Raw genomic sequence first — 27,228 nt, forward strand, 5'->3', positions numbered from 1 at the left:
GAAAATCTTGTCATGCTTATGGAATTACGTGCAAGTAATAACAAACAGAAGAGAAATCAGTTTCCCGCTGTTATCAACGCCGTAACGCGCAACAAATATAGAAACCCGTAGATTGTGCGCTCTAGTCTCAATTCCTCGAACCATTGAGAGCAACTTTTCAACAAAAAAGGAAGAGCAATAAAAGGAAAGAATAAAAGAAGAGAATAACAAGAGAGCGTCGACTAACGTTGCTATCTGTGACCATAAATGATATAATTATGTAAGAACACTTAATGCGCGGTTAGTTAATGTTCACATTGGCTTCCATGAACAATCGTCCAAATTTAGAACGGTTGCTGCTACAACAAAGGTCCCAGTAAACCATCAAGTCAGAGCACGTGTTAAAACTCCCGGTTTCTAACTAGCTACTAAAGCCGTACTATTGTTTGCTTGAACCCTGGCGCAATTGCGGAAGCGGGGCAGTGAGACTACGGTTACGATTGAGGGATCCTCGAGCTATAGTCGGATCAAAACGACATGAATCACGAGTGTAATTGCGGTGCATTTGCGTACGCGCTCGAAACGGCGCGGTGAAGGCAGCAATTGGGACCGAGTTGGGACCGTCGCGAACTGCAGCGATGGGTGGTGCCAGCAAGGGTTTCACCATGCGGCTAGCCGCTACGCTTCACCGAAGCGCCTCGATTGTTGTTCATTAGACATAGTGGGTTCAAAACGACATGAAGCACGGTTCAATTGGCTTTTCTGGAGGCGATGCGATGGAGCGTAGCGGTTAGGAGCGTTCTGGAACCCTCGTTGGCACATCGCTGCAGTTTGCGATGATCCCACCTCGGTTCCAACTGCTGCCTCCACCGCGCCGTTCCATGCGCGTACGCAAATGCACCGTGCTTCACGTCGTTTTGACCCAACTATAGTGCTCCGAATTCGAGCTCTTTCATCAGAATTGCAGCAATAACCTTCATCCAGAAGCAATAAGTAGATGACTTTGTACAGAAACTGAATGTTCCTTGAAATGAAAAGAGTACAACACGGCGAATGATATTTATTATTATTAGCTCAAACGATTTAGTTGTACTTAGCAAAAATTCGAATAAAAAAGAACAAGCATTGAGCAAAACAACGGGAATTAGTCGAAAACACTTTCTTTCTTTTCAAATGAACAGAAATGTACCTAAAATCTCACCGATTTGTCAATAGCGAGTATATTTTACATAGCACGTATATGAAAGAAAACAAAAATAAGATCTCTGCGATGAAGAAGAAAAAAGAACAAATTCCAGTATACACAGAGAAGAACCACAGGCAATGGTCAGTTCGTCAAGGAGGAAACACACGCTCTCTCATAAAGCACATGATGTCAGCACATTTCTAAGAAAAAACAAAGCAAAAAGAAAGGCGATAATGACAAGGTAGAGAGGATAGGAGCGAGGTACGTTGCATAGTAAAGTCCCATATGTCATAAATGGATAACGTTAGAGCCTAGAGGAAGCAAAACGAGAAAGAAGAGAAATAACTCGGAAAAATGGTCAATCGCAGAAATAATGGTCAATCGCACAGTAATAGGTCTCTGTATACTTACATTAAACGGCTCATACAACTACAGCACCATTAGAACATCCGGAGAAGCAGCGGCAGCAGTATCATTATCTGACACTTTTTGTTGTTGCTGCACTTGTTGGGCAGCTCTCGCTTTTTGTTTTGCTTCAGCTAACGCTTTTCGTCGCATCTCAGCAGCAGCTTTCTAAACAATACAAACATCACATTGAAAAAATACTAAACTTGAACACAACAATCGCTAGTTTTTCAACTACTTAAAATAACAAGAGCTAGATGGAAACGATTGAAAAAAAGAAACTTCTTGTTTTTGTTTGTCCAGTGATCAATTTTTCAAATTTAATTCTCCCAGGTACGTCGCAATGACTTAATTCCACTTCTCCCAATTACTAAGTTTTAGTAATTCTAAGCATCTCCCATCACTGATGCAACATTCATATAATTATATAATTCCGGCATATAATTCCACCTATTTTCAATCTTCTGCTTAACTTTGGCTCCATTGCTCCATTATTTAGTTGGAGAGTCCTTTTTTGATATGGACGAAAACCTATTACATAATACATTTGATTCGTCGATATATATTAAGCGCTAAAAACTGCTTCAAAAAAAAAAGATGGAAAAACAATAAATAAAGACTTAATAAAGACACTTCATTTCCCAAACACCTGAAATGATAAATTTTGAGATGTTTCTTGGGGAGAATCAAAGCAACTTTTATCTAAAGAAATAAGAACTCCATTAAATTATTTCAAGAAAAGCAAGGAGTGTTGAAGAAGAAGAGGACAGCTTTCTTAAGGTCTGACTTACCAACTCGTCTAGATGGATAACATTTCAGGAGATGATTCTCAGAGCTTCAGATATTTTATAAATATTTTGCCATTAAGATCAACTGTTTCAAGATTGAGGGTGACGAAAAATCGTAGAAAAAATCAGAAATAATCTCTGTAAGTGATTTTACCTGCTTCTCCGCCTGTTTTGCACGAGTTGACGGATCTACAGCAGGTCGTGCTGGTACGGTTTTCTTCTTCGTTATATTATTGTTGTTAGCAGCAACAGCAGTAACAGATTGCTCAGTTTCTGTTTGTTCTCCTAACTGCCATCCGTTCGCACGCCATGAATTTACCTAAAGTATTTGTGTCAAGGACCATAACACAATTCATAGGATCGGATCCGTAAATAACAAGATGTTGGCATTGGTCAGTCCCCAAGGAATGCGCAAAAGCATTCAAGCATTCGACGTCAATTCAGAACCGTTTGAGATTTATGAACGCATGTCATGCCTGACCTATATAATAAAAAGCGCGGCCTAACTGATGTATCAAGTCAGTGTCCTTATCCTTCCAGGCAAGTCTGATACCAATTTATCGACTCCTCGCAATTCTTCTGACTTCATATTACTCATATTTCAGTCCGTTTTGTTAACTGTCGATTACTATAAAAGACGACGTATCAAACACAGTATGAAACGAAATAAAAGCAAAACAAAACTCCAAGGAAATTTTTTGCCTCCATTTTCAACAGACAAAAAACAAGACACACAATTTTATGGGTTGGGTGTGGTGCAGTTCGTAGAGGTTTGGCTCTGATTGTACGCTCGATGGTTCGAAAACGCGCTAGAGCCAGCTAAGCCATCCTTCCGGCTTTCATAAGTTGGTGCCAGACTTATCTGGAGGTAGAAACACTGCCTGGGGGACGATCCGTAGGAACCCACACCTGCAGCCGAATACCTGAGAACAGACTGTTGACAGACCAAACCAGGCATATGCTAGATTTTCTATTTATATTTTTCTATATTCTATATTTTTTCTTATCCTAGATTTTTTTTTGTGATTATTAAACTCCGCCAACCCCAAAGAAGTCGTGTCTCTCATGCTGTGACAAATAACTTTTGCTTTTGAGAAAGTTTAGAAAAAAAAACATAAAGCTAGCAAAGTAACAGATCTTGAAAAAGAGAATTCGTGGAAAATGAATTAATACTGGAATAGTTACCGGAGTATTACAAAGGAAATCAAAGACTAATTATTTACTTAAGAGAACAAAAAGTGCTATGTTATCCGTTTACGTCATAAAAAATGCCAGTCACCATTTGAAGTGAAACTTTCGCTCTCCGCTGTTTGCAATTCGTGGAAGTCTCCGTCAAAGTTAGAAAATGTTGTCAATAAAAGTCAGCGTACGCCAAAGACGAATTTTAGAGGATGAACAATTTAACAAATTCTATAGTTTGCTCCGTGCCCTTCTATGTCATTTGATAAGCAGTCACCAACAAACAAATTTCATGATTGTATTATTCTTTTTCAAAGCTACAAGTAAAATTTCCGGAACAATAGTCGGGTCAAAACGACATGAAGCACGGTGCATTTGTGTACGCGGCTGCGTTCAAAGTGGTGCAACCAGAGGCTAGGACCGATGTGGGACCATTGCAAACTGCAGCGATGAATGATGCTTGCAAGGGTCCCCACCCGATTATGTATTCCCAATTCTCAACAAATCGATACTCCCAAACACAGCCGTACGGTCAGTATAGTGATGATCACTCATCGGACTTGTGTGCCCTAGATATGCCTGCGAAGATCTCGTGCTCCTGCAAACCATTTTTCGCGGTTTCCTGAACAATCTGTAGAAGAAGGAATCAATCGAACGAGAATAGATAGTTAACAGTTTTATCATGTGGAGAAGCGAAATCGTAGTAGGGGTTAAAAAGGTATTCTGCTATGTGGGCAGAATAGATAGGACGGGACCGACAAAGCAAGCTAGTCATTAACCTGGATAGCATTTCATATTATCCAGAAAATTTTCCCATTATCTTAACCCAGACTGCTGGATTGTAAAAAAGAGAAAGAAAACAACAAAATACGCGACAAGCACCTTTTCGAAGCACTCGTCGATGTCGTGCAATTCGATTTCAACCAGAGCCCAATATCCTTCCAGATCATCCAATGTTGCTGGTTGCGGATCTCCTTCCACCGGATTCTAGAGACGTTTCTTTAAAATAAAATAGTGAATGTCCATTTTATGAATTGTACAGTACCAGGTTCTTCTTAACCAGCTCATCAAATTTGGATAATTTTTTGCGAACAAGAAGCTGAGCTTTTCCAGCAGCAATTCGGATGGATGATGCAGCTTCTTCAGGTATAGCCTCGACCTAAAATGCAAACAGTAAGAAAAAGTAGAATCATAAAACGGTATTCAAGGTTTCAGCACGGCAATTCGTTTTCAAGGCTAACAAGCGAGTCGAAAAACTCGGATTAAAAACAGTGTGAAACGATCTGGAACTAACTACGACTAAATATCAGTGAACTCTGATGGAATTCATGCATATTTCGCATGAGCTTCTGTTAACTTCCAACTTCCCTACTTCTCTGCAGACTACACAAAATATAGGTAGAAAATTGTGTGACTCTCTTAAGAATTTTCTAGAACTCCATCGAAGTAGTTTCACCAGAGTTAGATAACACAAACTGATACTTTATCAAGTAAAAAAGCCATCCAACAAAAATCATAGAAAACTACAATAAAGTAAAGGAAACTTACAAAGGAATGTTCTCGACAAACACCTTCAAGGAAACAAAATTTGTATACTCTTTCATCAGTTAACCACATAAGTACTTTAAACCTGGATAACCAGTTCAGCAAAAAACAATGTTCACGTTTTCTTTAATATGACCTCCATCCAGGTCTATACACATGCTCCAGGAAGTTCAAATTTTTTTTAGCACTTCGACAATAGTTAAGGTTGCCACCAATATCAGCTACTCCAAATCATTTGAGGAGAAATAAGTTCTAAATAAATAATAAGCTTGGAATAAGAATAATTGGCGCCTGACGAAATTCAGAGAACAGTGGGGAAGTGGAATCAACTGGAGGTTTATTTCCTAAAAGCGTCTGCATTAATCGTTTTCAATTTCTCACTACAACTTCGAGAAAGGTAAGCAGCGTTAGAGGAAAAGCTTCTTCATTTCAAAAAAAAAGAAACAAGAAAGACCAAAAAAAAAACTCGGCTATTCGACTTGAAATACATGTCAGTTCCTTCTAAAATTTGGTCTGGCAGGACCTGAAAGGTAGGAAGTTTCAGTCATTCAGTGACCACATAGATTACTGCGCTATCTACCAAAAACTTTCCAATTTATAAAAACGTTTCAATACTCACATATCTGGTCACATCTTGAGAAATAATTCCTGTCTTTATAGTAAATTTTGAGGTATTCTTTGTGTATCGCTTGTTTTGCTTGATGTAGGTTTTTATCGAATTTTTTTTGCCATGGATGGTGTTTTTTTACTGTACAGCATGAATTCCCAAGCCTATTTATTGGTGAAAAAACTTGGAATACATTGCACTGCACCGTAACTGTCACAAAGTCACAGTCACAAAGTTGAATTAGAGACAAAAAAAACACAACAATCCCCCACAATTGATAGTAATCCTACTGTTTCTCACATAGGTGCGCGCTCTAGGACCAGCCGTAGACCTTGAAACAACAGAACGCGTGCAAATCTCTTGAGCAAACAGCTGTCACGGAAGGATTGGTATGGGTGTGGCGGCGGCCACCTGGTCATCGTCAAATTCTTAAGAATAAAAAAAGTGGAGCTACACTCAGCCATTCACGTATTCACGTAAAACCGTTTAGAGCACTTATTTGCTAAACAAAAATAAACCTCCGTCAAAATTAATCTACATACCTCTTCAAGTTCAGAGAGCACTTGTTTAATAGATGCTTGAAGTCTGGATCGTACAAATTCAAGAAGTTGAGCAAAATCCTCGCCCGTTCGCATATCTGGAACAACTGCACTACAAGAATATCCATGAAGAAATGGTTTTTATCGCATATTCGACGCGCAGAAACTAATAACACTCAACTCGCAGCTTGATAAATAAGTCCTTTTCTAATGTGAAACATTCAAATTACAGTAATTTTTGGAGCAAAAATCAGATGTTACACTGATGAAGAGAACAAAAAGAGCAAAAATCAGATGGTACGATGGTACGGTATCTCAGCTTGACATATTTGATGCAAAAATCAATGCAGACGATGCCAGACCCAGAATTACTAGTAAAAACCTACTGAACGAATGAAGAAAATTTTGAATTCTACATCTACTACACAAATTCCTAATCCCTTATTCTCTATTCTACTTGATGCTTTTGACATGAAATCCAGACCAGAAAGTAATCGATATTGAAGAAAAGGATTATGCAAAGTTTGAAATGTGTGCTACTTTGGACAAGAAAAGAACTATTACGTACCAGATTTCTTCACTATCGGAGTGGATGCTTTCAAGTCGTTGATCTCTGGTTTAGGCTGCTCTTTGTCCTGAAAACAAATTTCCTTAAAATTCATCAAGCACTCCAAGCTTTGTTTTAGTATGTAATATCTGAGAAGTTGTTATATTTTCTCTTTCAGTGAAAGAGAAAATAGAGTGGACGTAAAGAAGCAGTAAAGTGTGATGGATGCATGAAAATAAGAAAAGATCTGTGAAAAAAATTCCAACCTCAGTTTTTGGGACTGGAGGAGATTCAGATATTATCGGAGCTGGCTTCTCGATATAGTCCGATATAAATATATTCGTAGGAGTCTGAAATATAATTTGAATGAATAGAGGAGTATAAAGGTGTGAGCTAATTTGAATGAAGGGTAAGGTGAGAAAAACTCGCTCAGCACGCTCGAGACAATTCTTTGTAAGCCTTCAAGGCTTGTGAATGATTTCAAATGTTAGATTGCAAGTACAGCAACAGATAAATGACGAATTTATTGTTAATTTCCTTCATTTTATTTACCTACAACTATAAAAGTAGTAAACTATAACCATAGGGCAATAAACGCTCATCACTCAAGAAAAGGAAGAGATCAAAAGAACCAAAAAAATGAAGCTCGTAATACTCCTGAATCCGGAAAGCGCTCCAGTTTTAAGGCATTCTGCACAGTAAAGTAATGAATACTGGAACCTATCTGCTAGAATCGCGACGTCGAAATGTGAACTGAGCAACCACCGATGACTATGGCATCGCGGCGCGACTTTTCTAACATCGTAAGTAAAGAACGAATTGTTACGATTCATGAAACGGCAAAATAAAGCAAACATCTGCACAGATGACAGTTAATGTGCTTTACATACATTTGTTTATAATTAAATCAATTAAATAATTTTGATTATGATCAAAGGTGAACAGAAAGAAAAGGAAAATATTAGAAAAAGAACCAACCGGTTGGGTGGTTATAGCTGTGTGAGCGTTTTGCTTCGCTGGTTCGGTATTTTCCTTCTCAACATCATCCTTATCTTTACTGCATAGTTGAAGACGATCGAATTGTCCAATCAACGCTCGAACTGGAGATGGGGTGGATAACGAAGCTCCCATGGCCAAAGGTGTACGAGTAACACGGGACTCTTTGTCGTTCTGATTATGGACTGGCTCGTTCCTATAAACACGTACATATTGGGTGCATGTATAAAAAAAATAATAGCAGTATAGATTTCAATGAAATTGAAACGATTTCATAACAATTCAATGGGTACCCAGACGCATGAACGACGGCAACGATTCGTTCGTTAGCAGTTGATCCATGTCAGGATAGGGTTAAGTGGTACTCAAATTACACAATGACGTACGGCTTACGATGCGTTTTGACCTTGGAACTGTCACATTATGAACGCAGTTTGTTTCTTTATAAGACGGAGAAGACAAAGAGGAATCTGTCTATAATAGATAGCAAAAAAAAAAAACGGATTCTGAGATTTATTTTATTCGATCGGCCAGAATATGAATGGAATAGAAAAAAATCCATAGAGTCCCACAAGTTGAAAAATAGATTATCTCCAGAGAGTTTCTAATCATCCATGAGTAGCGATAGTTTAGAAAACTGTTTCTAACAACAAGAATACATGGAAAAATCTTAAGAAATTAACTAAATGATTGGAGATCAATTGGACACCGCTCTCCTCTTACAGTCAAACAACACTCGGATTCAACTGAGAGATCCTCGGTCCACCTCTCGCCCAATCCTGTTGGTCATTTCCCAATTCTAGATTAAGGAGACCCGTATAGACTCTCACTGTGCATGAAGAGCCCTCACGAACCAGCAGCACTTGTGTTCAATTCTATAGTCGGCTTAGTCAAGGATAAGGCTAGACAAACTGAAACACGCCATAAAAAGGTTCCTGACAACATTCTGGAATGCAAGTGATCCGGGATGATCCGGTGACAAAATAGGATGTCTCATAGAAACTCAAAAAAGCAAGAAAAGATTAGGGAACAAGAGGATAGGAAAACAAAGGTCATTCAGAATGGTAAGACCTGGACAATCAGTGAACCTCCTTACCCACCACGCTCTTGAGGTCAGACCATACTTTTTTCAGTAAAAAAGGAATATAAGGAAATCGTCGCGAAAAAATTTAAAAATTATACTCCCCAAGGACCTCCAACTGCTAGCTCTATAGCGTCTTCTCAAAGAAACATGAAATAACGATAAAAAAAACTAAAAAGTTGAGCAGCTCTTCGGAAATTCAGAAGCGCCCTAAAACCGTTCATACAAAAAAATGAAGGAGAGAAATCAAGAAAGGTGATTTTTCAACGGGGCTAAGCCTAGAACAGCCACCAAAGAAACTTCGAAGAAAATGGAAAAAGTTGAAGCGGACATGATAAAATGCAAAATAAGAAACCCAGGTGGTTCAGAATAGAATACACTGAAATATTCACATTACGAAAAACCAAAAACTGAACTTGAACTAAGTTTTAATTTAAGTTCAAATTTAAGTTTGATTTAAGTTAAATGTAGGAATTTCGCAGAAAAATACCAAACTTCGCTCCACAGTGGACATACATTCGGGATTTTCCGGATATTTGCAGAGCTTACAAGCTTTTTCGACAAGCCTGTATTAGTGCACGCCTTGTTCCCAAACAATATTTTTACCTGGCTCAACGATGTGAATCCCGAAACGATTTTGTTACCGAATTCGAGCGAAACTGGTTCGACATTGAACAAGAATGTAAGTATTGTTTTGCTATAATACAAGTTCCACTTTATTGTAGCCTAGATTCGAGGGATGTAAGTTTTCGGAAGTATTATGATAACTTGGACAGATTGTCTGAAAATGAGCTATGGTTAAAGTACTAGAGACTGATTTAGTTTCAAAACTTTTTTGCCCAAAGATAACTTCCGTAGGAAAATGAGCGCCTATAAAAGATCCTGTCGAAATTATCCCTTCAAAAGCATTTCACTGTTTACTTATACCTAGTTACTACCATAAATAAGTTGTCCATTTTGGGAACCATCCAGAAATCCATGCTATAAGCGAATCGAAGATCTCTATCAGAACAAAAATTTAGAACTAATAGTTTTTAACACCTGTACAAGCTCTGATTCGTCAAAAATACATAACTTAATGAGAGGAATGTTTTAGCGAAAAAAAAACCACCACAAATTACTATACTCCACAAGTTTTACAGAGTGATTCAAAGAATTGAATCGAAATCAGGTCGGAATGAAAAAAAAATGCACTGGAAAGAAAACGGAGAATTCAAGAAGACCGAGTGAAGACAATATTTCAAGTAGGTCAAATGGAAGCCTCATTTTTGTGAAAAGTGTATCTCACACAAAAAAAACAATGTTTGCATATAGAGGAAAAAAACAGCTATCAATTGTACTTTGTAAAGCTAACATGAGTCTGGTTACCCTAATTATAGCCTTCCAGTGCAGAATCCAAGTGTTAATGCTAATCTTGCTGCAGGTAGCCTCCGAAGTAAATATTATTTCGACTAAGCAGTCACTCACAGTGAAGTAGATACGTCTCTTCTACGTCTCTTTGTCAGACCTCCTTCTCCTCTTAACAATATCCAAGAAAGAATCTCCCGCCTCATTATCCCGCTGCACTTTAAAGTATAAACCCTCCTGTGGATAGAGTCCTGGTAGCCTACAAGTCTCGGCTACCCCGCTCTGCTCAATCAGCCTCAATTAGCACCGTGCCTTTTGAACGTCGTTCCGGTCAACGCCCTGATTCGCTGCGTGTGCGATTCCGATTTATTACACCGCTTTCACTTTCTATAAATCAACATCGGATAAGGGAACGCGCGGAATGCAGCCAGGATGAGGAAAAAAGTGAAGGAGAAGAAGATAACAGATTTCAGCGGGAGCTCTCGCTAATCGCGATGAAAAAATAATGAATGGCTAGGAATCCGCAGAACTGCGATTCTCAAACGTATGAATTATGCTGTAGCCAGAGAACGACCGGGCGCCTGATCACATAAATCTGCTTTGTGGTTGGACTAATGCAATAAGCATTACGCTCGTGAAAACCGGATGGACCAACGCAAAGAATAGCTGACGGAGTCCGTATCGCCGTATACAAGTCATAGAACGACATCGAATCTATTTTTGTGGAAGCTGATTCGAGCACAACACTTAAATTTTTATCCCTCAGTTTAGTTCTGCGACAGAACTAACGCACAATGCATTCCGTCCAAACAATTCATTTGTTTAGGTCGTACTGCTTGGCTAGAAGCAGTTTTAGCAAAATGTAACAAATATATGATTCCTTAAACCCTGCGTTAAGGGAGCGTCAAAAATCACCGAAGAGAACTGTAGAATGTCCTTCTGCAAACATTAGAAGTATAATTGCACTTTTTGTTTAATGTTTCCGGAACCAAGTGTTACTTCAGCCATAATGTCGGTATCAATTTCAAACTAGTTTGCTACATAAACAAATTATCTCTCGCACAAAAATTGCTAAGAAAAATGTTTCTGTGCATCATTTTTCCAGTACTCAAAAGCTCACGTTTCCGTGGAAATACAACAGCAATAGGAACATAATCAAAAGTAGAAAAGCAAAAAAAGATAGGAAGTATTAATAATTCACTCATTTTGTAAGGAATTCTTCCACCAAAAGCATCTCCTATGTACCTTAATAGTTGAGAAAATCAGGAATGTGGCAGAAATATAGGAGAATTCGAAAAAAAGGGAAAAAAAAACTAAGAGCAAAGTGACATTGCCTAAAAGTCCAGGAAGAATATACTACTCTGAACGCAAAAAAACTGGTAAATTTCAGACAAAATTCCCATGACAAATTTTTAGGAATAGAAAAACCTTTGAAGATGATCAATACGTGAAAGAGACTGTCCTAGATAAGAAATACGAAAACAAGACATGATCATTCGAGCAAACACAAGCAGATGTCAACCATTTTTCAAGCTATTGTTGCGAATCAATGCACGAAACTACTTGGAAGAGAAGTTGGATTACGGTAAATCCCGAAAGAAACGGAAAGACAAGATTCAAAAGGCTCCCGAAAAAACTTCATGACCTTTAGCTCGACAAAAGAGAGGGTATATAGCGATATAGATGCGGAAGCAAACGGACCGTGAGAGGCCGAAAAGACATACATATGAGATGGAGGTCGCGTTATATGCGCGGATCGTACTGCTCCCGCAATAAATTGGAAAATCCTTTTAGGAGAAAGCGAAGTGGAATAGCGCAACAAAAAAGGGTAACGGTCAATGTGAACCACGGATCAACGTCCAGAGATCTGGTCAAAATTGGGAACATTCGAGTACGGTGCTGGTCTCGGTCACTTGATCGCTGCGCGTATCACAGTCGCCAAAGAGGCGTGAGGGAAATAAGTGAAAATCGGGCGACAAATGCGCATGTGGTGGATTTGCGTTGAAACCGGCTACATACGTATACGACAAATCATGTCAACGCATTGAGATAACCTCCGCAAGATTGCAATCATAGATCCGTTGCGCCAGCGACCGCCAATGGTTTGGCGGTGGTGGACGAGTGAACGAACGACGAACGCCTCTTCGGCTGTGTGGGAATTGCGCGAAAGAAACTATGATTTGGAAAAAAAGAAGAAACGACCGGTTACAAGACATCTGCAGCGGGAACACATTATCCGAGATTATACCGTTCCGAAACCTATGATCGCATGTCACAATCAAAGATCAGGAAGCAAAAGATCTAGTAGGAATTTGATTGAAATCCTTGCTTACCTACCTACATGCGACCTTTGAAGTTACAGTTTTCAGGGGGAATGGAGAGTATCTATAGGGAAAGATAAAGATCAAAAGACTGTTCTTCAAAGGTCGTCGAAGTAAAAGTGAACAAAAAAAATTGCAAGGTCTTATTTCTTGCAAGAAGGGCAAACATGGTAGTTTCGAAAGATCCTATACTTTTCAAAAATTGCGAACAAATTCCAGAATGAGGGGAAGAATCGTGGTATTCTCCAAGAGAAAGAAAAGGTTATGACCCACAAACTTGTATAAGAGTACAAAAAAGTGAGAATGAAATGAGCAGCCAAGCGAGGAGGAGCATTATGCGACATCCACTTTCTTTTACATCACTATACTCTCTTTTACTATAGACTAATTTGTGAATCAGACCTCATCAATAAGTGAACTTTGATCCGTGGCCAAATCAGGGTCAAGGGTGTCAACAAATCATAAATCGAACGAAAGTTTTATTGTGTCAATCAGTGAAGTGGAAATGTTAATTATGCCTTTTAATTCGACTAGTTTCCGCTTGAACGAGAAGGAACACAACACAGAATAACGTGGGGAATACCGCTGTAAGACCAGCAATGACTCCAATGGAACCCTCCCTAGTAACTGACCATGACCTACACGTTGACTGTAGAAGAACATGCTCACCTCAAAATTAACTTCAGCCAAACAGGGCGTTAAAGAAGAATAAATATGTCTACAGAAATCGTAGGAAAGCTCCTCCTTTGCTTTGAATTACCCCAAATGTAGATTTTTCTCCCGAGCAACGCTTTTTACTTTGCTTAGTTTTTTCTTCGTATGTGCTGCATGTCGTTTTTGTAATAATTGCCCACTTCGAAGGTAGTACAACTATAGCACGATTAGGATTTTCGAGAAGGTTCCCGCTAATGTTCCGAATTCGTCAAGAAACTGGCGTGAGTAACCTTCACGAAGCTTACGATCTGGACACAAAATTCTGCATAGGAATAGTCCTGCATTCTGCATAGTCATTAGCATGATTTCAAAAACATTTTGAATTCTGAAGAAAACAATTTACCGGTACTTGGTCTATTCCCCTCAAAACATCTCTCCTCTGATTTTGAATCACTTTAGTATCATCTGAAAGATTTCCTGAGAGAGAACCAAAGAGGTCAAGTGGATTGAAGGTCGACGTAGGGATTTTTCGGAAAACTCTTCATCGCAAATGCAATACCAGACAGTGTTAGATTTTTACACTGCTGAAAACTTGACAGAACTGGAAATGTATGAGGCCACTACTGCGATATTTTACAACTTAAGAACGCTTCTTCCTACATAACGACAGTATGAAAGTGGCAAAGCAACCAGTTGAACGCAAAATATGTGGAAAATTCTTTTTTAACCATGTTACAACAAATTATCGAAGAGAGCAATTGCGCTCAAAAATAAGCTATAGAGGACGTCGTTAGCTTCTTCCTATTCGGTAGAAACTAGTACCTCTTGGATCGCTCAGAACTGAAAACATGTTGGTCTCGGTCTCGGCACCACCACAACGCTCTCTACCCACCCTACTCGGTTTAATTGACGAACGACGGATGGCGTGAACACAACAAACACGTAATTGCCCCTATTCGATGAACAATGCCGAATATACGAAGGAGTAACGAATCAAGCACTATCCACTGCGAAGGCGAAAACGAGACTGACATTATTTCCGCGACATCTGGACACTCCCCATATCACACTACATTCTTCGGATGTCAGATTAGTCATCAGGAGAAACTTGGTGGCTAAATTACTCATCAACAGGCCTCCACGTGGCGGGGGCGGTCGTGTTTCTCGGGGATAGAAAATATTTGCTCGGATAGTACTGGTTTTTAGTGAAAAAAATACAGGTGTGATGCAATGCAACAGAAATAGCGGATTAGATAAAGAATAGCACTTCAAATACTAGGTAAGCCTGAAGGACAGAGAAAGGAATCAGCTGTTCGCTAACCGACCGGTCTTCTTACTGTCAAGGACACCAACAATATCCTCGTAGTTTACTTTCTAGTTTTCTAACTTTTAGAGTCACTGAAGGAAAGTTTCAAGTGAAGAAATCTTCGACATTCTTCAAAAAAGGACACAGGAAAAACAAATGGAAAAAGTAAGAACGCTTGCAAAATTCTCAAGCCATTAAAGCGCTTCAATACGATTCGCATACTACAAAAACACAATGTGGAGTCGCACCAATTCCTGGATGGAAACGTCTGAGAGGAAAAAGAAGGCAGGCAGAAGGTTCTCACGGTATGTAATTTCCACTAAGTCGGAAAAATCCAATCTGACCATAACATTAGAACAAAATTTACTATTGAATTCATTATCTTAACAGTATAAATCTTATTCTCAGGGACATCAACATGGATACTATCCTTACGCTCATTCCTAGCTCCACTATTTCCTAATTGAAAGGGATTTGGGGGATAAGAATCTATGACTTTTGTAGTTCTGTTTGTTTTTCGAGAAGTCCACATGAATCCACAAATCGCCTCTGAACAAATAAAACATATCGAAGTCACAGGTCCTAATTCCGGAAGTGGCTTTCAAAAAACAAGCAGAACTAAAGTAGAGAATGTGAATAGTTTCCTACTTAACAGTACACTAACTACCTTGCAAAAAGAAGTTTCAGTTTTCCACTTCTTAAGACATTCCTGCACTCATCTTTTATAGTACGACAAAGCGACTACATCATATGAAGTGTTTCCAAGAAAAGAAAACTGCTGCGACTTGAACATATTAGACGAAAAAGCAGAATCATTTAAGCAGTTATGAACTTCAAAGGGTTTCTCTAAAGTGTTTGGGTCGTAAATCCTGCCACAAGTGGTAAATTGAAGGACATTTCACAGCCCTGAGCTGGTTAAAAAAAAATGGATTCATGAGCTGAAGTCGATTAGAAGCACAAGATGGTATCCGGTCTCCAAAGTTTAACAACGAACGAAAACATTCCGGATCTGATTAACACGTGCTTGCATTGAAAAAATCCCCGAAAGAATCTTTGGCATTTATTACACTGAAAAGCTGCGCTTCAAGAATTTTCAAATTTTCGCAATAATTTCTTAACCAACCTTAATGACTTTCAGATTACCCGGATAGCCCGTAACAAAACATATGGGAGTGAGAAAAATCTACCAAGCAGTTGCGTCCCAGTTTCCAGGACAATGAAAGTCCTCAAACTATGATGATACCAAAAAATGCGCAGCTATATCTTATTCGCCTGGTGATTCAATAGTCAAGGTTTAGAAATAGGTGTTCAATGACAGAATGAGGACTGAGCCCGTGGTAAACCTCATAGAAATGATATTGTCAGTGTGTGCAGATGAAATAACGGATTAATTCCAGTAGCAGTTCCATAGAAATCGTCATGAAAGTGGCAGTGGCATTTCCGTAAACGTGTTGGACAACTACATTAAGCTTACGAATGGTTCTTATGCTCAGATCGAATGAAATAATCAGAATTAGATGTATAACAAGGAGCAAGATCTTTCTGTGTGCGATATGGACGTAAACAAAGGAATGTTAGGAAACCATTGACCAAATAATTAACATATTGACGACCAAGCGATTTTTTTACGTACCCACGGCGTGGGACCACACGGTTTTTGAGCGCCAAGTGTCCGGCTGCCGTGCAATCTCTTCCTCCTCCCCCTACCGCCCTCCAAAAAAAAAAAGAAAGAAAGAGAAAAGACTACAGAATGGATTAAATATCTGATAACTTCAAACTAAGTTCTTTTGTTGGTGCTGCCCCTAAGCGTCATTGGACACCGTTCAACACTGCAAAAAAGAAATGTCCCGTGAGATAGCTGAACACTGAACACGAAATAGGCAAGCTTTTCAGAAAGAAATTATGTCTTCCTAAAGAAAAAGAAAAAAGAGGGAATGAAGATGGCAGATGATATGTACAATTAAGAATGAATGATGAAAGCCTTTGCAGAAACAAAAATGTTTAGAAATATGAGAATTTTACTTCTGCGTAATTATATTAGAGCATTTCATTGTGTTAATGAGGGTACTGCATCACCCTGAAATTTGCTAGAACCTGTTCCCTTGTCACTAAATGAAAAAACGTCTACATCGCTTTCGTTGTAGATGTAAAAACAAACATTTAGCGAATTCCGAAAAATAAGTTTAGAAATCGATAGGGTGCAGTATAGCGATTGTCTTTGTCCGTAAACGTAAAATGACGTTATAACAAAGTCGTGAACGAAAACAGCAGCAGACTGGCGCCTTTTGTGTCCTTCTGAAGCAGCAGGTGGGCCATACAGTGACAGCATAGGATTGCGATTTCCCTCAAACATGTTTAAAACCTCAACCGGGTCTAATCAAGCGGAGGAGGCAGAAACGAAGGATGTTTCAATTAGCCAGCATGCAACATCCTGCTTTTTTTGCTGGTTGCTGAAGAAAAAATTTCCCTTGCACCTTGAAGAAACCTTTCTCAGCGTTCCTAGCCCACATAGACGGTAGAATTTTCAAAAGCACAAAAAAACTCATGAATAATCTAATCTGTGGAAACAGGCTCTATCCTTTACGTATGGCCTAAATAACCCAAGAGAAATGGCTAGACGCAAACCAGGTGGTGAGAGGTGCTGCAGAGTAGACATCTGGGATCCACACCCACAAAATGAAGAGCAACTATATTCCTCGTCCACCCTCCTAGACATATAATGTAAAAAAAGTAGACAAATGATGTAACAAAGATTTTTGAGAGCTCGGACACAAAATCCTTGTGATACTTCTCGGACTAACCAAACACAATTGAGAGGTTTAAGCACGAGTGACAAAAATCAAGCAAGTCTAAGCGAAAGAAGTGTTTGCTACCGTTTTTTAAACCGTATCTTCACTAACAACAATGATAGGAATTATAAAGTCAAGGGAAGAGAAGAAAGGAAATAATCAGTTGGAGGAAAATAAAAAAAAAACAGCAGATATAAATCGAATGAAAAAATACCCGCGAAAAAGAGGGACAGGCTTTTTGAGAGCAACACATGAGAAAACAATACAACTGTTTTTGCAGATAATTCGGGTTAGACCTAATTTGCATGTATATTGTATATATACACATGCATGTACATACACAGAAAACACCAAAACACTAGGATTTATCTCAATAGCAAAAATTCTTTGATTGAGCAGAGTCCAAGTGAAAGTAGCATAAATATTGATATTGAAGACAATTAGGTTAAAAATGTCTGCTAATTACAAATTCATGTTGGTTTCACCTGAATACTGCTCAAAAGAATTCGAAAGCTATTTTTTCTTCTACGGAACTAACAGACGGCACCAAACACAACAAAATTCAAAAGGAGATTTTATTGGATTTGATTTTAGAAAGGTCCACAGCCAATTCGCCAAACTTGTGTGGATTTGTGCAAAAAATCCACACAACTTTGAAGGGTCTGTCCACTGCCCTACGGATAGTAATTATAATATAGATATTCAAAAGCAAGACTATGAAGTGAAACTGCTAACGGAAAAGAAGGGCAGATCCAGACACAAATCAAATGCATATAAACTAAGAACAAGAAAAATTCAATAAAGAGGAAAAAAAAAGAAATAGCACCAACTATCCAGGTGGAAACAGTGAGCAGTACAAAACATATGGCACCATACGTGTAAAAAACCGCTTATAACCTCAAAAAAGTCGGTGCACGTGTTGTCTCCCATCATCGCAAAACAACTACAGCGCGAATAACGCTTTTTCCCGCTATTGATGAACTGCTGCACAGTAATCCCCGTCGAAGAGCATATTTGTGCGAAACAGGTAACACAGAGGAAATAAAATGTATGGTGTACCTGCTTGACATCGATGTGTCAAACATCCCCAAACGGCGTTCCACAATACTGCGTCCCATCGCACGAGATGCACTATTCTCCAAACGTCTCGGAGTTCTACAAAAGAAAGAGAAATAAAATACAAAAAGAAGAGCTCAGAGGATAGCAAAATCATCGTACTTGGTGTAGCCACTGAGTGCACAGCTGACTCTTATGTAACTAGGTGTACGGTACGCTGGTGTGCCACATTCAGCGCTAGCAAGGTTATCCTCTGACATAAATTGTGAAACACCAGAAAGTGGTGTGAGATCAAGTTCCTAGAAAATATGCAAATCAAATGATCCAACGAATCCAAGGTAATCCCCCCCCCCCCCCCTGAAAAAAAAGAAAAAAAGGGAAAGAGCACTTCTGGAAGAATATAAAGGATCCAGCAAGAGATAGGATGATCGAAAGAGCGCTTCGAAAGGAATGGGACAAACATTCACACGCATTGCACGCTATTCAAATCAAGTCATGCAGTGGAATTGTATTCTTCGCGAGCCAAAATGTACGTAACGTGACTTAAATGAGCTTTTTTAACATCATAAAAATGCGGTAAGAAATATTAAATTCACTTGTTCGCATTTTAAAAGCAAACCACTGAGGAAACATACTTGTCAGGATAAACTTTAACAGCTAATTTCCATCTCCGAAAATTTCAACTGATTTTGAATCTTATCTTCTTAGTTTAATTAAATGAATCTAAAATCCAGCAGTTATATTAAATCCATAAAAATAAAGAAAATTCATAGGAAAAATGCAAATAGGAAGAGCACGGCGTTAAGGTGTCTAACTAATGGTTAATAGCGCTATAGGACAACACAGAGCAGGCAGAAACAAGAGAAAAGTGGGCAGATGATTGACGACAACTGCTTGTCGGATATTTTTGTCATACAAAAAGAACGAAGAAAAAGAAAAGCGAATGCAAAGTCTTAACCAGAAGAATCGGCGATGAAACACAGCCACGTGGAATACGATCTGACTGGTCAATAATCGTAGATAATCGTTACCATGATCGTGTTAGCTGTAGTCCAGTGAAATACGGAAATAATATTTGTTAGCTGCACTACAACCAAAAAAAGCAGTACTTTTACTTCACTAGTTGTACGTTTATAAAGCAATACAGAGCCCAATCAATGAAATGGTAGAAGGCTCTCGTTTTTAAAAGAAGTTGATTATATGAATTTGTTGTTAAATGAGTCACAAATAACGTTTACAAGCAGTGAAGATAACTGTAGCAAAACCCACAGGAAAAAAAAAGCCGAGACAGATGTGCGGAGTAATCACTCATAAATTAAGGAAATTTAACCAGAAAAGGACAAGAAAAAATGACTAGAAGAATCTTATGACAATAAATCGATTCAGATTCGAGGCAAACAGCCTAATTTCGAAGTGTGACTCATTTGGATCCCAGTACCAATGAAATCAAATAGATGCGGAAATTGAATTGAGTTTAAGAATCAGAGAAGATGAGGTTTTTGGTATTGTAATCCCACTAGCGCTCGATTTCAATTTAGAATCGTAGAGGTTAATAAGGCCTATGCACTGGCATACGGAAGGCTACCGTTGTATCCTTATAAAATGAGAAAATGGCTCCGCATCCTTGAGTCGCTATTGTATGCATAGAATGTGTCATAAGTATGGTGACTATGCATTTCTCTGCACATATTTTTCAAACAACAAGTGATCTTGATAGCGTTTTTAGAATCACGATTGGTCACGACGGCAGTCGACGGAATGTTAGTACTCACTTGACGTAGCTTTTTTTTTGCCCCTCATTACAACCTCAACTGAATGACAGGAGGGTGACAGGAGCACAGAGAGAGATGGTGACTTACATAAAAATCTTGAAGTTTTCCGGGGTAAAATTCGAAAACACCATAGTTTTCTAGGTCATAAATTTTATGCTAGTGAACGCAGCCTCTGTACTGGAGTAACCGGTTTTAATAACAGCTATAAATCGTCTGTTCTAGGAAATTGTTTGATACTAGTGCATCTAATAGGAGAATTCTCCTATCTATCTCCTTTACCCAAAACAAGATTTAAAAAATCAACTCGTTTTCACAATTGTGTCACTAGCTCAATGCAGAAATACATTTAAAAAAACGCAAGGTAGGTATATAAAATGATTTTTGATTTTTCAGTAAATTGCACCAGTAATTAATTGCTGCTCAGCAAGTCGGAAAATTTTTATTTTGTCGACAAGTCGTTCTCGTTTCTTAGCACAATGTCCTGTAATCTCATTAGTAAAAGATGGGCTAAGTATTGTATTATAAAGGAATATTCGCTATATTCTTAAGATGATTAGTAGCCCTCAACTCCGATGAGGACAGACACAATACTTTTCTTTAAAATAAATACTTGCTCGCAGTGCAGAAGGACTAGTTTACGGCCCTCATATTCGCTAATTGTTGAATAAATCAGCTCATAATTCTGGATTATTCAAGTGTCACATAATACTTTGTGGGAAACTGAACTATCAACGATCATAATGAAATCGAAAAGATGAGTGCGTCAAGTGAATAAACACTTCCACAAATGCAGATACAAATAAGTCAAAGATATAAACGGGCAGCAGTTTATGCAATAAACTAGTCGATTTATGAATATAGAATGTCGACAGATATAAATGGAAGTGGACAACCATCACCAGAGATAATCGCCACTTTCGCAACGCTAGCAGAGACATGCTTGTCAAAACAAAAGGAATATGCAGAGAGTGGAGAATAAGTAATTGTGAAAATGAGTAAACAAGACCAAAATGCAGAAGAGGCAGTAACAGAAATGCATGAGAGACCGCAAAAGAATGCTCTTCGAATTTGATGGTGATTCGAAGTGATACGATTTAGCAGAAATTAGTGGCGATGTTAATATCTAGTTCACAAGATTAAAGTAATTTGCGGATTATATAGGGCGAGCCGCCAATACTCGCAAGAAAAGCAATGTTCGAATGAGAGGGCTAATAATTGGTATAGAAAACGTAATTGTAGCTGAAAGAGCCTTGTAAGGACACCGTAACGCTGCTATGGAACGAAAGAAGACGTCAACAGCAATAATAATAGCAGCAGCAACGCCCAGAATCTTCACTCCCCATCGACGCTGATTAGTTCCGACAAGTTACCACAAATCAGTGCCCTAACTTGATCCGAAGAGCGAAAATTAATTCTAGATGGAATATTCTTATATTAAACATACTGCAAACGCGTTGCTCTGCTCGGAACTTCGGCAAATTCTTCGCCACTTCAGCCTACAAGTGAGCGAGTGCGCCCTTCCGTGTTTACATTTCAATGAGTAACACACCGTGATCTAGGTGGTCCATTGATCTTCTATGCAACGCCACCGCATTTAGATGCTAATATGATGAGCGGAAAGAATCGAAGGAGTACAGGAAATCATAGGTGCGATAGGGAGAAGCCGGACCCTCCTCAGGTGAAGGGGGTTTATCCCATGGGGTGCAGCTCAAGTGAAGGGGGTCCTTTCGCCAACCGTTCAAAAGTGAAGGGGGTAATTTCACCAACCGTTTGAAAGTGAAGGAGGTCCCCTCCCCAAACCGTTCGAAAGTGAAAGGAGTCAGAGCACCGGCTCCGACTTTCACATCTATGCAGGAAATCAACAAAGATAAACAATGAGGTAACAGATAGAAAAGCGATAATATAGCTACGAGTTGCACAGCTTGCACTAACTTGAACATATCAAATTGCAGGCAGTCTGCCAATGTTTGCAGAGCTGCAAAAATCTACCAAACGGAAAGGATGAGAGAGCAATGTGTGTGATCGTGAGGATGAAATCTAGTGGTCATGTAGTACAAATAACAATTTTCAACGTAAAACATACCGTTCCTCGACGGAGAGTCACATGACGGAGATCATTTTCGCTGATCGCCGGCCGAGGAGTGCCGAAATTCGGTTGCGACACCGACACGGATTCGCTGTCCAAAGATACTACATGAGTATCTCCCTAAATCACAACGATTAGTTTTGAATAAATACTTAACTTTGTGTGGGGAAACATTACACACCTTTTCGCCTTTCTTTGATTTCCTCCTAGAGAGTCGATTTATAAGGGTCCCGAATCTATGTGGAGTCTGCGAGGCATCAAGTCTTAAAGATTATATGATCTTAAAGAGGAAAACTGCAAGACAAAGAAAGCTGAAAGATCAAGAAGAAATCGCTAAAGGAGCAGATTGCATGCGCATTAAAATCCAACGCGAAGTGATCAGCTCATCTTGGTATACATACAATACATTGTAACGAAATCTTAACCAAAATAATAAAAATAGGAAAATCTAAAAAAATCTGCTAGAACTTTATGCAACTAACATTTAAAGGATGAGTTTAAAGAACGAACTAACTAGAAAAATAATCTAAAGCGGAATATCCAAAAGAAAAATATTGAAATTAATGACCTCTGTACAGACTTGATTTGAACCGTCACAACCAACCGTCAAGTTGAGTCAACTGCAAAGTATTTACATCCAATACATCTAAGTCCTCATGATGATTCGTGTGACTTTTTAGATACATCTCATTTGAGTAGTAAGAATATATGGAAGAAATTAGTTCACACAAGTGGCCCTAGAAAAACAAAAGCAAATATTTCTAAAATTGTGAATTTGCTGGACGTTGTGCTACTGCTCAATAGTGATAACGATCCCGAGAGAGAGACAGTATCAATGGGATGCTGCCTTCTCAACCTAACCCAATTCTCATGTGTCGCTGGATAAAGTGAGAAAAATTAAAAATGAAAGATTCCAAATGAATTTCGATCCGAATAGTAGTAGAATTAATGGCGGCACCATTCTAATATCCTTCATCGCAAAACTAACGCTAAATTAGTAGCGCTAAACTTTGATATGAGGAGGTAAACCAAACCTGACAGATGCAGAAAAATTAAAAGGAAAATAATGATGACATTTATCTGACACAACTCGGCTTCTTAGGAACTGCTATTAGAACCAGATGTTCTCACAAGAAGAACTAAATCGTGTTTCATCGTGACGACATTCGCTCACTTGTCGAACACTAAGAAATCCAATTGATAAGCACTAAAAGGTGGAAACTCCTCGACAATCCAGCATATTTGCCGCGCACAAATTACCATTTCAAGTAGTAGTTCGAATGTTCTTTTGTCTTGAAACCTCGGCATATTCTGTCTGTGTTTTGCTATAGTGTGCCTACTATAGCAAAGCCGAAACGTCAGGCAAATAAAGGTTCCATCTAAAAACCTCGTAGGCACACTTTATCATTTCAAGTTATATTATTGAGAAGTTAGCAGCTATCGAAACGTATGATAGCTGGAACGATTCTCTAATAAGAGCAATCATAGGACATCATCATTTCTTCTGCGCGAAAATGTTCACTGTGCGATGAGGAAACAGGAAAAAGTTGTTGTTGTTGTTGTTGTTAAAGCAGATTGCTAGTATGCTCAGCCATACTCACAAAAACATAGTGGGATGTGAATTTTGGAAGGAAAGCTTACCGGAAGGATGAAAGAGGATTGTATAAAAAGAATGAGAAAATATTTTTGATAAATAATTTCGTCTACTCTAATTTTGGGACATAAAGAATGCTTAGAACACAATTTGGAATGAATAAGGATAAAGTGCCTGCCGTTAATCAATCCGCTTGGGATGCACCCCCACGTTCACTTCAATTCAGAATCGATTGAGGTTTGCGAACGTGTAACTGGCCCCTACAATGACTTGCGGTGGCTAGCCGATGAGTCAAGTCAGTGTTTTTATCCTCCCAGACAAGTCTGGTACCAGTTTATCGACCCCGGAGGGGTGAAAGGCTTGGTGAGCACTAGGGCGGATTCGAACCTCCGATCGATCGTGCAGGAAGCGGAACCTCTAACCGCTACACTACACCCGCCCTGGAATCAATAAGAAAGGTAGTTAATGTTATGTTAGCCTAGTAGCACCCTCAGCAATTTCTGTTTTTGAAATTTAATGTTAAAAACCCACAGATCATCTAAATTTCTGCCTGTAAAACAGCAAAAATCAAAATATAGAAACGCATTCTGTGCACCACAGAAACTTTTTCGTTGAAGCACCTCTGTTCAGGATACGGTATGTTCAACCGAATGAACGCTATATACCTACAGCCAGACTGACGTCATCTTTCTGACATACTCTTTTCTCCCTTTCCAGCCTCAAGTGCGCTCATCCCGTTGAATTCTTCTGGCGTCGAGTAGTACCGTTAAAGGTGCGCAAAGGAAATTGTATGACATTGCTGTCTTTCCCGAGACTAAAAAAAATTCCCCTCCGAAAAAGAGAATAGCAACATCATCAGGACAATTCCTCGATATTTTACAGAGGATTCATCTACTGTTACAGCAATATACCTCGAAAGGCAACCTCTCTAACTTGTTTTTTTACGCTTGAAGATGCATCATCAACAAACTTTGAAAACCAGACAGACTAGCTAAGCGAGGATGGAAAAGATGAGAACTAAAAAATAATAAACAAAAAATATCGAAATGAACAAGGACAAGAAAACATAAGTAAACAAAGATAACGTAAACAAACACAAATAAACGAAAATAATAACGCGTCCTTAAACGGAATTTAAAAAAAAACATGAAGCGAAACTTCGCAGTGTCGAATTCGGTGTGCTCTTTATTCAGATATTCCCATTCAAAATTAATTAATAGTAACAGAACTTTAAGCACAACAATATAAAAAATTGTGACGATAAAAAGTACATTTCGACTACATCTACCGGCGCCGCTCTAAATCTCTGATTCACTTGCTGATAAAAAAGCTCGTGCAACTAGGTCACCGTGTCGGTGATTTCATCCAAACATTTCCTCTTGTCCATCTTGTGACCTGCGCTGCTCTTGCTACCAGGTTCCTTTCTACTTTGCAGTAAAATACGACACAACAAGCTTTTTGTCTAGTAAAATCTACTAATATTTATTCCATATCACTCTTCCTTTTATGTGATAATCCTTGTTGTTGGATGAGGCAATGAAAATTAGAGAGAACACGCCGACAGCACCTGTGCAAATATTGGACCTAAACCATGTTCGTCTTATTTTATTCTCTTTTCTGGACTTTGTTTTTGCATTATTTTGCTGAAGTATTTGACTGTTTTTGCATTATTTTGCCGATGTATTTGACACTTTTTTCTTTTCCACTTTACTTTGCCGGAGGAAAGGCGCATCATTTGAGGGCTACAAGTTACATCAGATCGAGAACCGATCATGTTGTTCTTCTTTTTCAGAAAAGGTATGTTTTCAGCTTTTTTATGAAACAATTCCATGTGAAGCAAAATCCATAAATTCTGCACAGATCACGTTTAAATTCTCAGGTTTAAATCCTACTTTTCGATGGTAATCGAGTTAATAGGACTGCTCATCCGACCAATACTCGGAGCAGTACCTTCAGTATTGAGTCTTTTCTATTGATTATTACAAGAACGCAATTGAAGTAAGATGAGTTAGCTTCAATTTCGACAAAACCCTGCAAAGCCTTTGAATAGGTTCGCCAAAACTTAGAAGGTGAAAGTCAATAACCGGAAAGATATAACACTGCGATCAGTTATTGATCACTAGAAGATTGGAATTTCTCAAAAATTATTTCCTTACGACTTCATTTCTCTCAAAGGTAACGGTTGAAAAATGAACTTGTTGGAATTGAATAATTGGTTGATGCTATTTTTCCCACTAGCAGTCGATTAGCAGCAGAATTCTGCTTTACCTGGATTAGTCACGTCACCGTCACTAGTTCACAAATATAAGCAAAACAACGTATTTGATTTTTCCTTGTAAAACCTTGAAAAATCGGAAAGAGAAAAAAATCAGATCATTCATCTTGAACCAAGCAAATTTCTACTAAATTAAGAGAATGAAACCACAGAATACAGTTGTATGATGATGCATCCATAGCATTTGTTAGATAATTAAGATTTCTCTGACGAGGAAAAATTCTAGGAATCCGATTCCTGTTTTGAGCGGGATGACAAGGCCCAGAGTGTTAATGTTGAGATTTCCTCAATTTTCTAAGTGATCACAGAATTTCTTGAAAATTAGGTTTTCTACTTTCTAAAATGTGGACAAATACAGTCTATTGAATGACTAGTAAGGTAGAATGCATAGCTTCTAAGCGTTTGGTTAGGAGTTTATTCAAAAATCACTGAAACCAACCCATCTTCTTCGCGGTCTCTATGAACATTCTCAAACGTGGCACCACGACTGTCCTTTCTTTTGGAAGTTTCACATGTAGCTATACGCGACACCGCAGGACTCTTGCTTCTGACACGGCGACCCAACTTGGCGAAAAAGTTCCCTACAGAAACAATGAAACGAAAAGTATTGGAAAATCCACCAAAAAGAAAACACCCACCAACAGGCGATCCTCTTGGTTTCACCTCCTCGACAGGCATGGTGGAATATCGAAAGCCTTAGCGGCGATCGGCGAGGAGCCGTCACTGGGCTTAAAGGAAGTCAACAAGTACGTGGAAACAAAAAAGCAGCAATAATGTTCTAAGCAATGAACGATATGAACGGAAAAGAACCGTCCTACATAGCATCAAATAAGCGACTAAACGAAATTCTCACTTTAGTGTGACAAATAACAAAGGAACATTGTGTTGCAAAGAAGAATGAAAAGATACGCCGTCAATGTACAGGTGCATAAACACCAAGAATAATCAAGTTATTATAAAATTCAAAAAGGAAAAAAAAACAAGAAACTCGAACAAACGGTACAACTGCACAGAGTGACGTGGTATTCACCAAAATCTGCGAAGCAAACAAAAATAAAAATCCAACTACCTGCAGAGTGAACTGGATAAAAAATCGCTTACACATATACAGCTAACAACAAAACATTTTTAGAAAAAAAGAAGGTGAAAACGTTGAAGACCAGTACACATCAAATC

At 38.7% G+C, this 27,228-nt stretch overlaps 1 protein-coding gene across 1 annotated transcript; it reads right to left on the minus strand.

The window, feature by feature from the left end:
- Positions 1-1,594: 1,594 nt before the first annotated feature.
- On the minus strand, positions 1,595-26,730 carry RB195_009346 (uncharacterized protein; the record flags this gene model as incomplete). The annotated part of the gene is made up of 14 exons (XM_064189863.1): positions 1,595-1,738; positions 2,513-2,677; positions 4,420-4,524; positions 4,583-4,696; positions 6,232-6,326; positions 6,797-6,863; positions 7,042-7,125; positions 7,754-7,967; positions 18,329-18,424; positions 18,488-18,624; positions 22,181-22,303; positions 22,365-22,446; positions 26,492-26,633; positions 26,691-26,730. The coding sequence occupies 14 exons, from the start codon at positions 26,728-26,730 to the stop codon at positions 1,595-1,597; spliced, it is 1,608 nt and encodes a 535-aa protein (XP_064047446.1).
- Positions 26,731-27,228: the final 498 nt, after the last annotated feature.

The sequence above is a fragment of the Necator americanus genome, chromosome III (genome assembly GCF_031761385.1).
Source record: "Necator americanus strain Aroian chromosome III, whole genome shotgun sequence".
In the NCBI taxonomy this organism is placed as follows: Eukaryota; Metazoa; Nematoda; class Chromadorea; order Rhabditida; family Ancylostomatidae; genus Necator; species Necator americanus.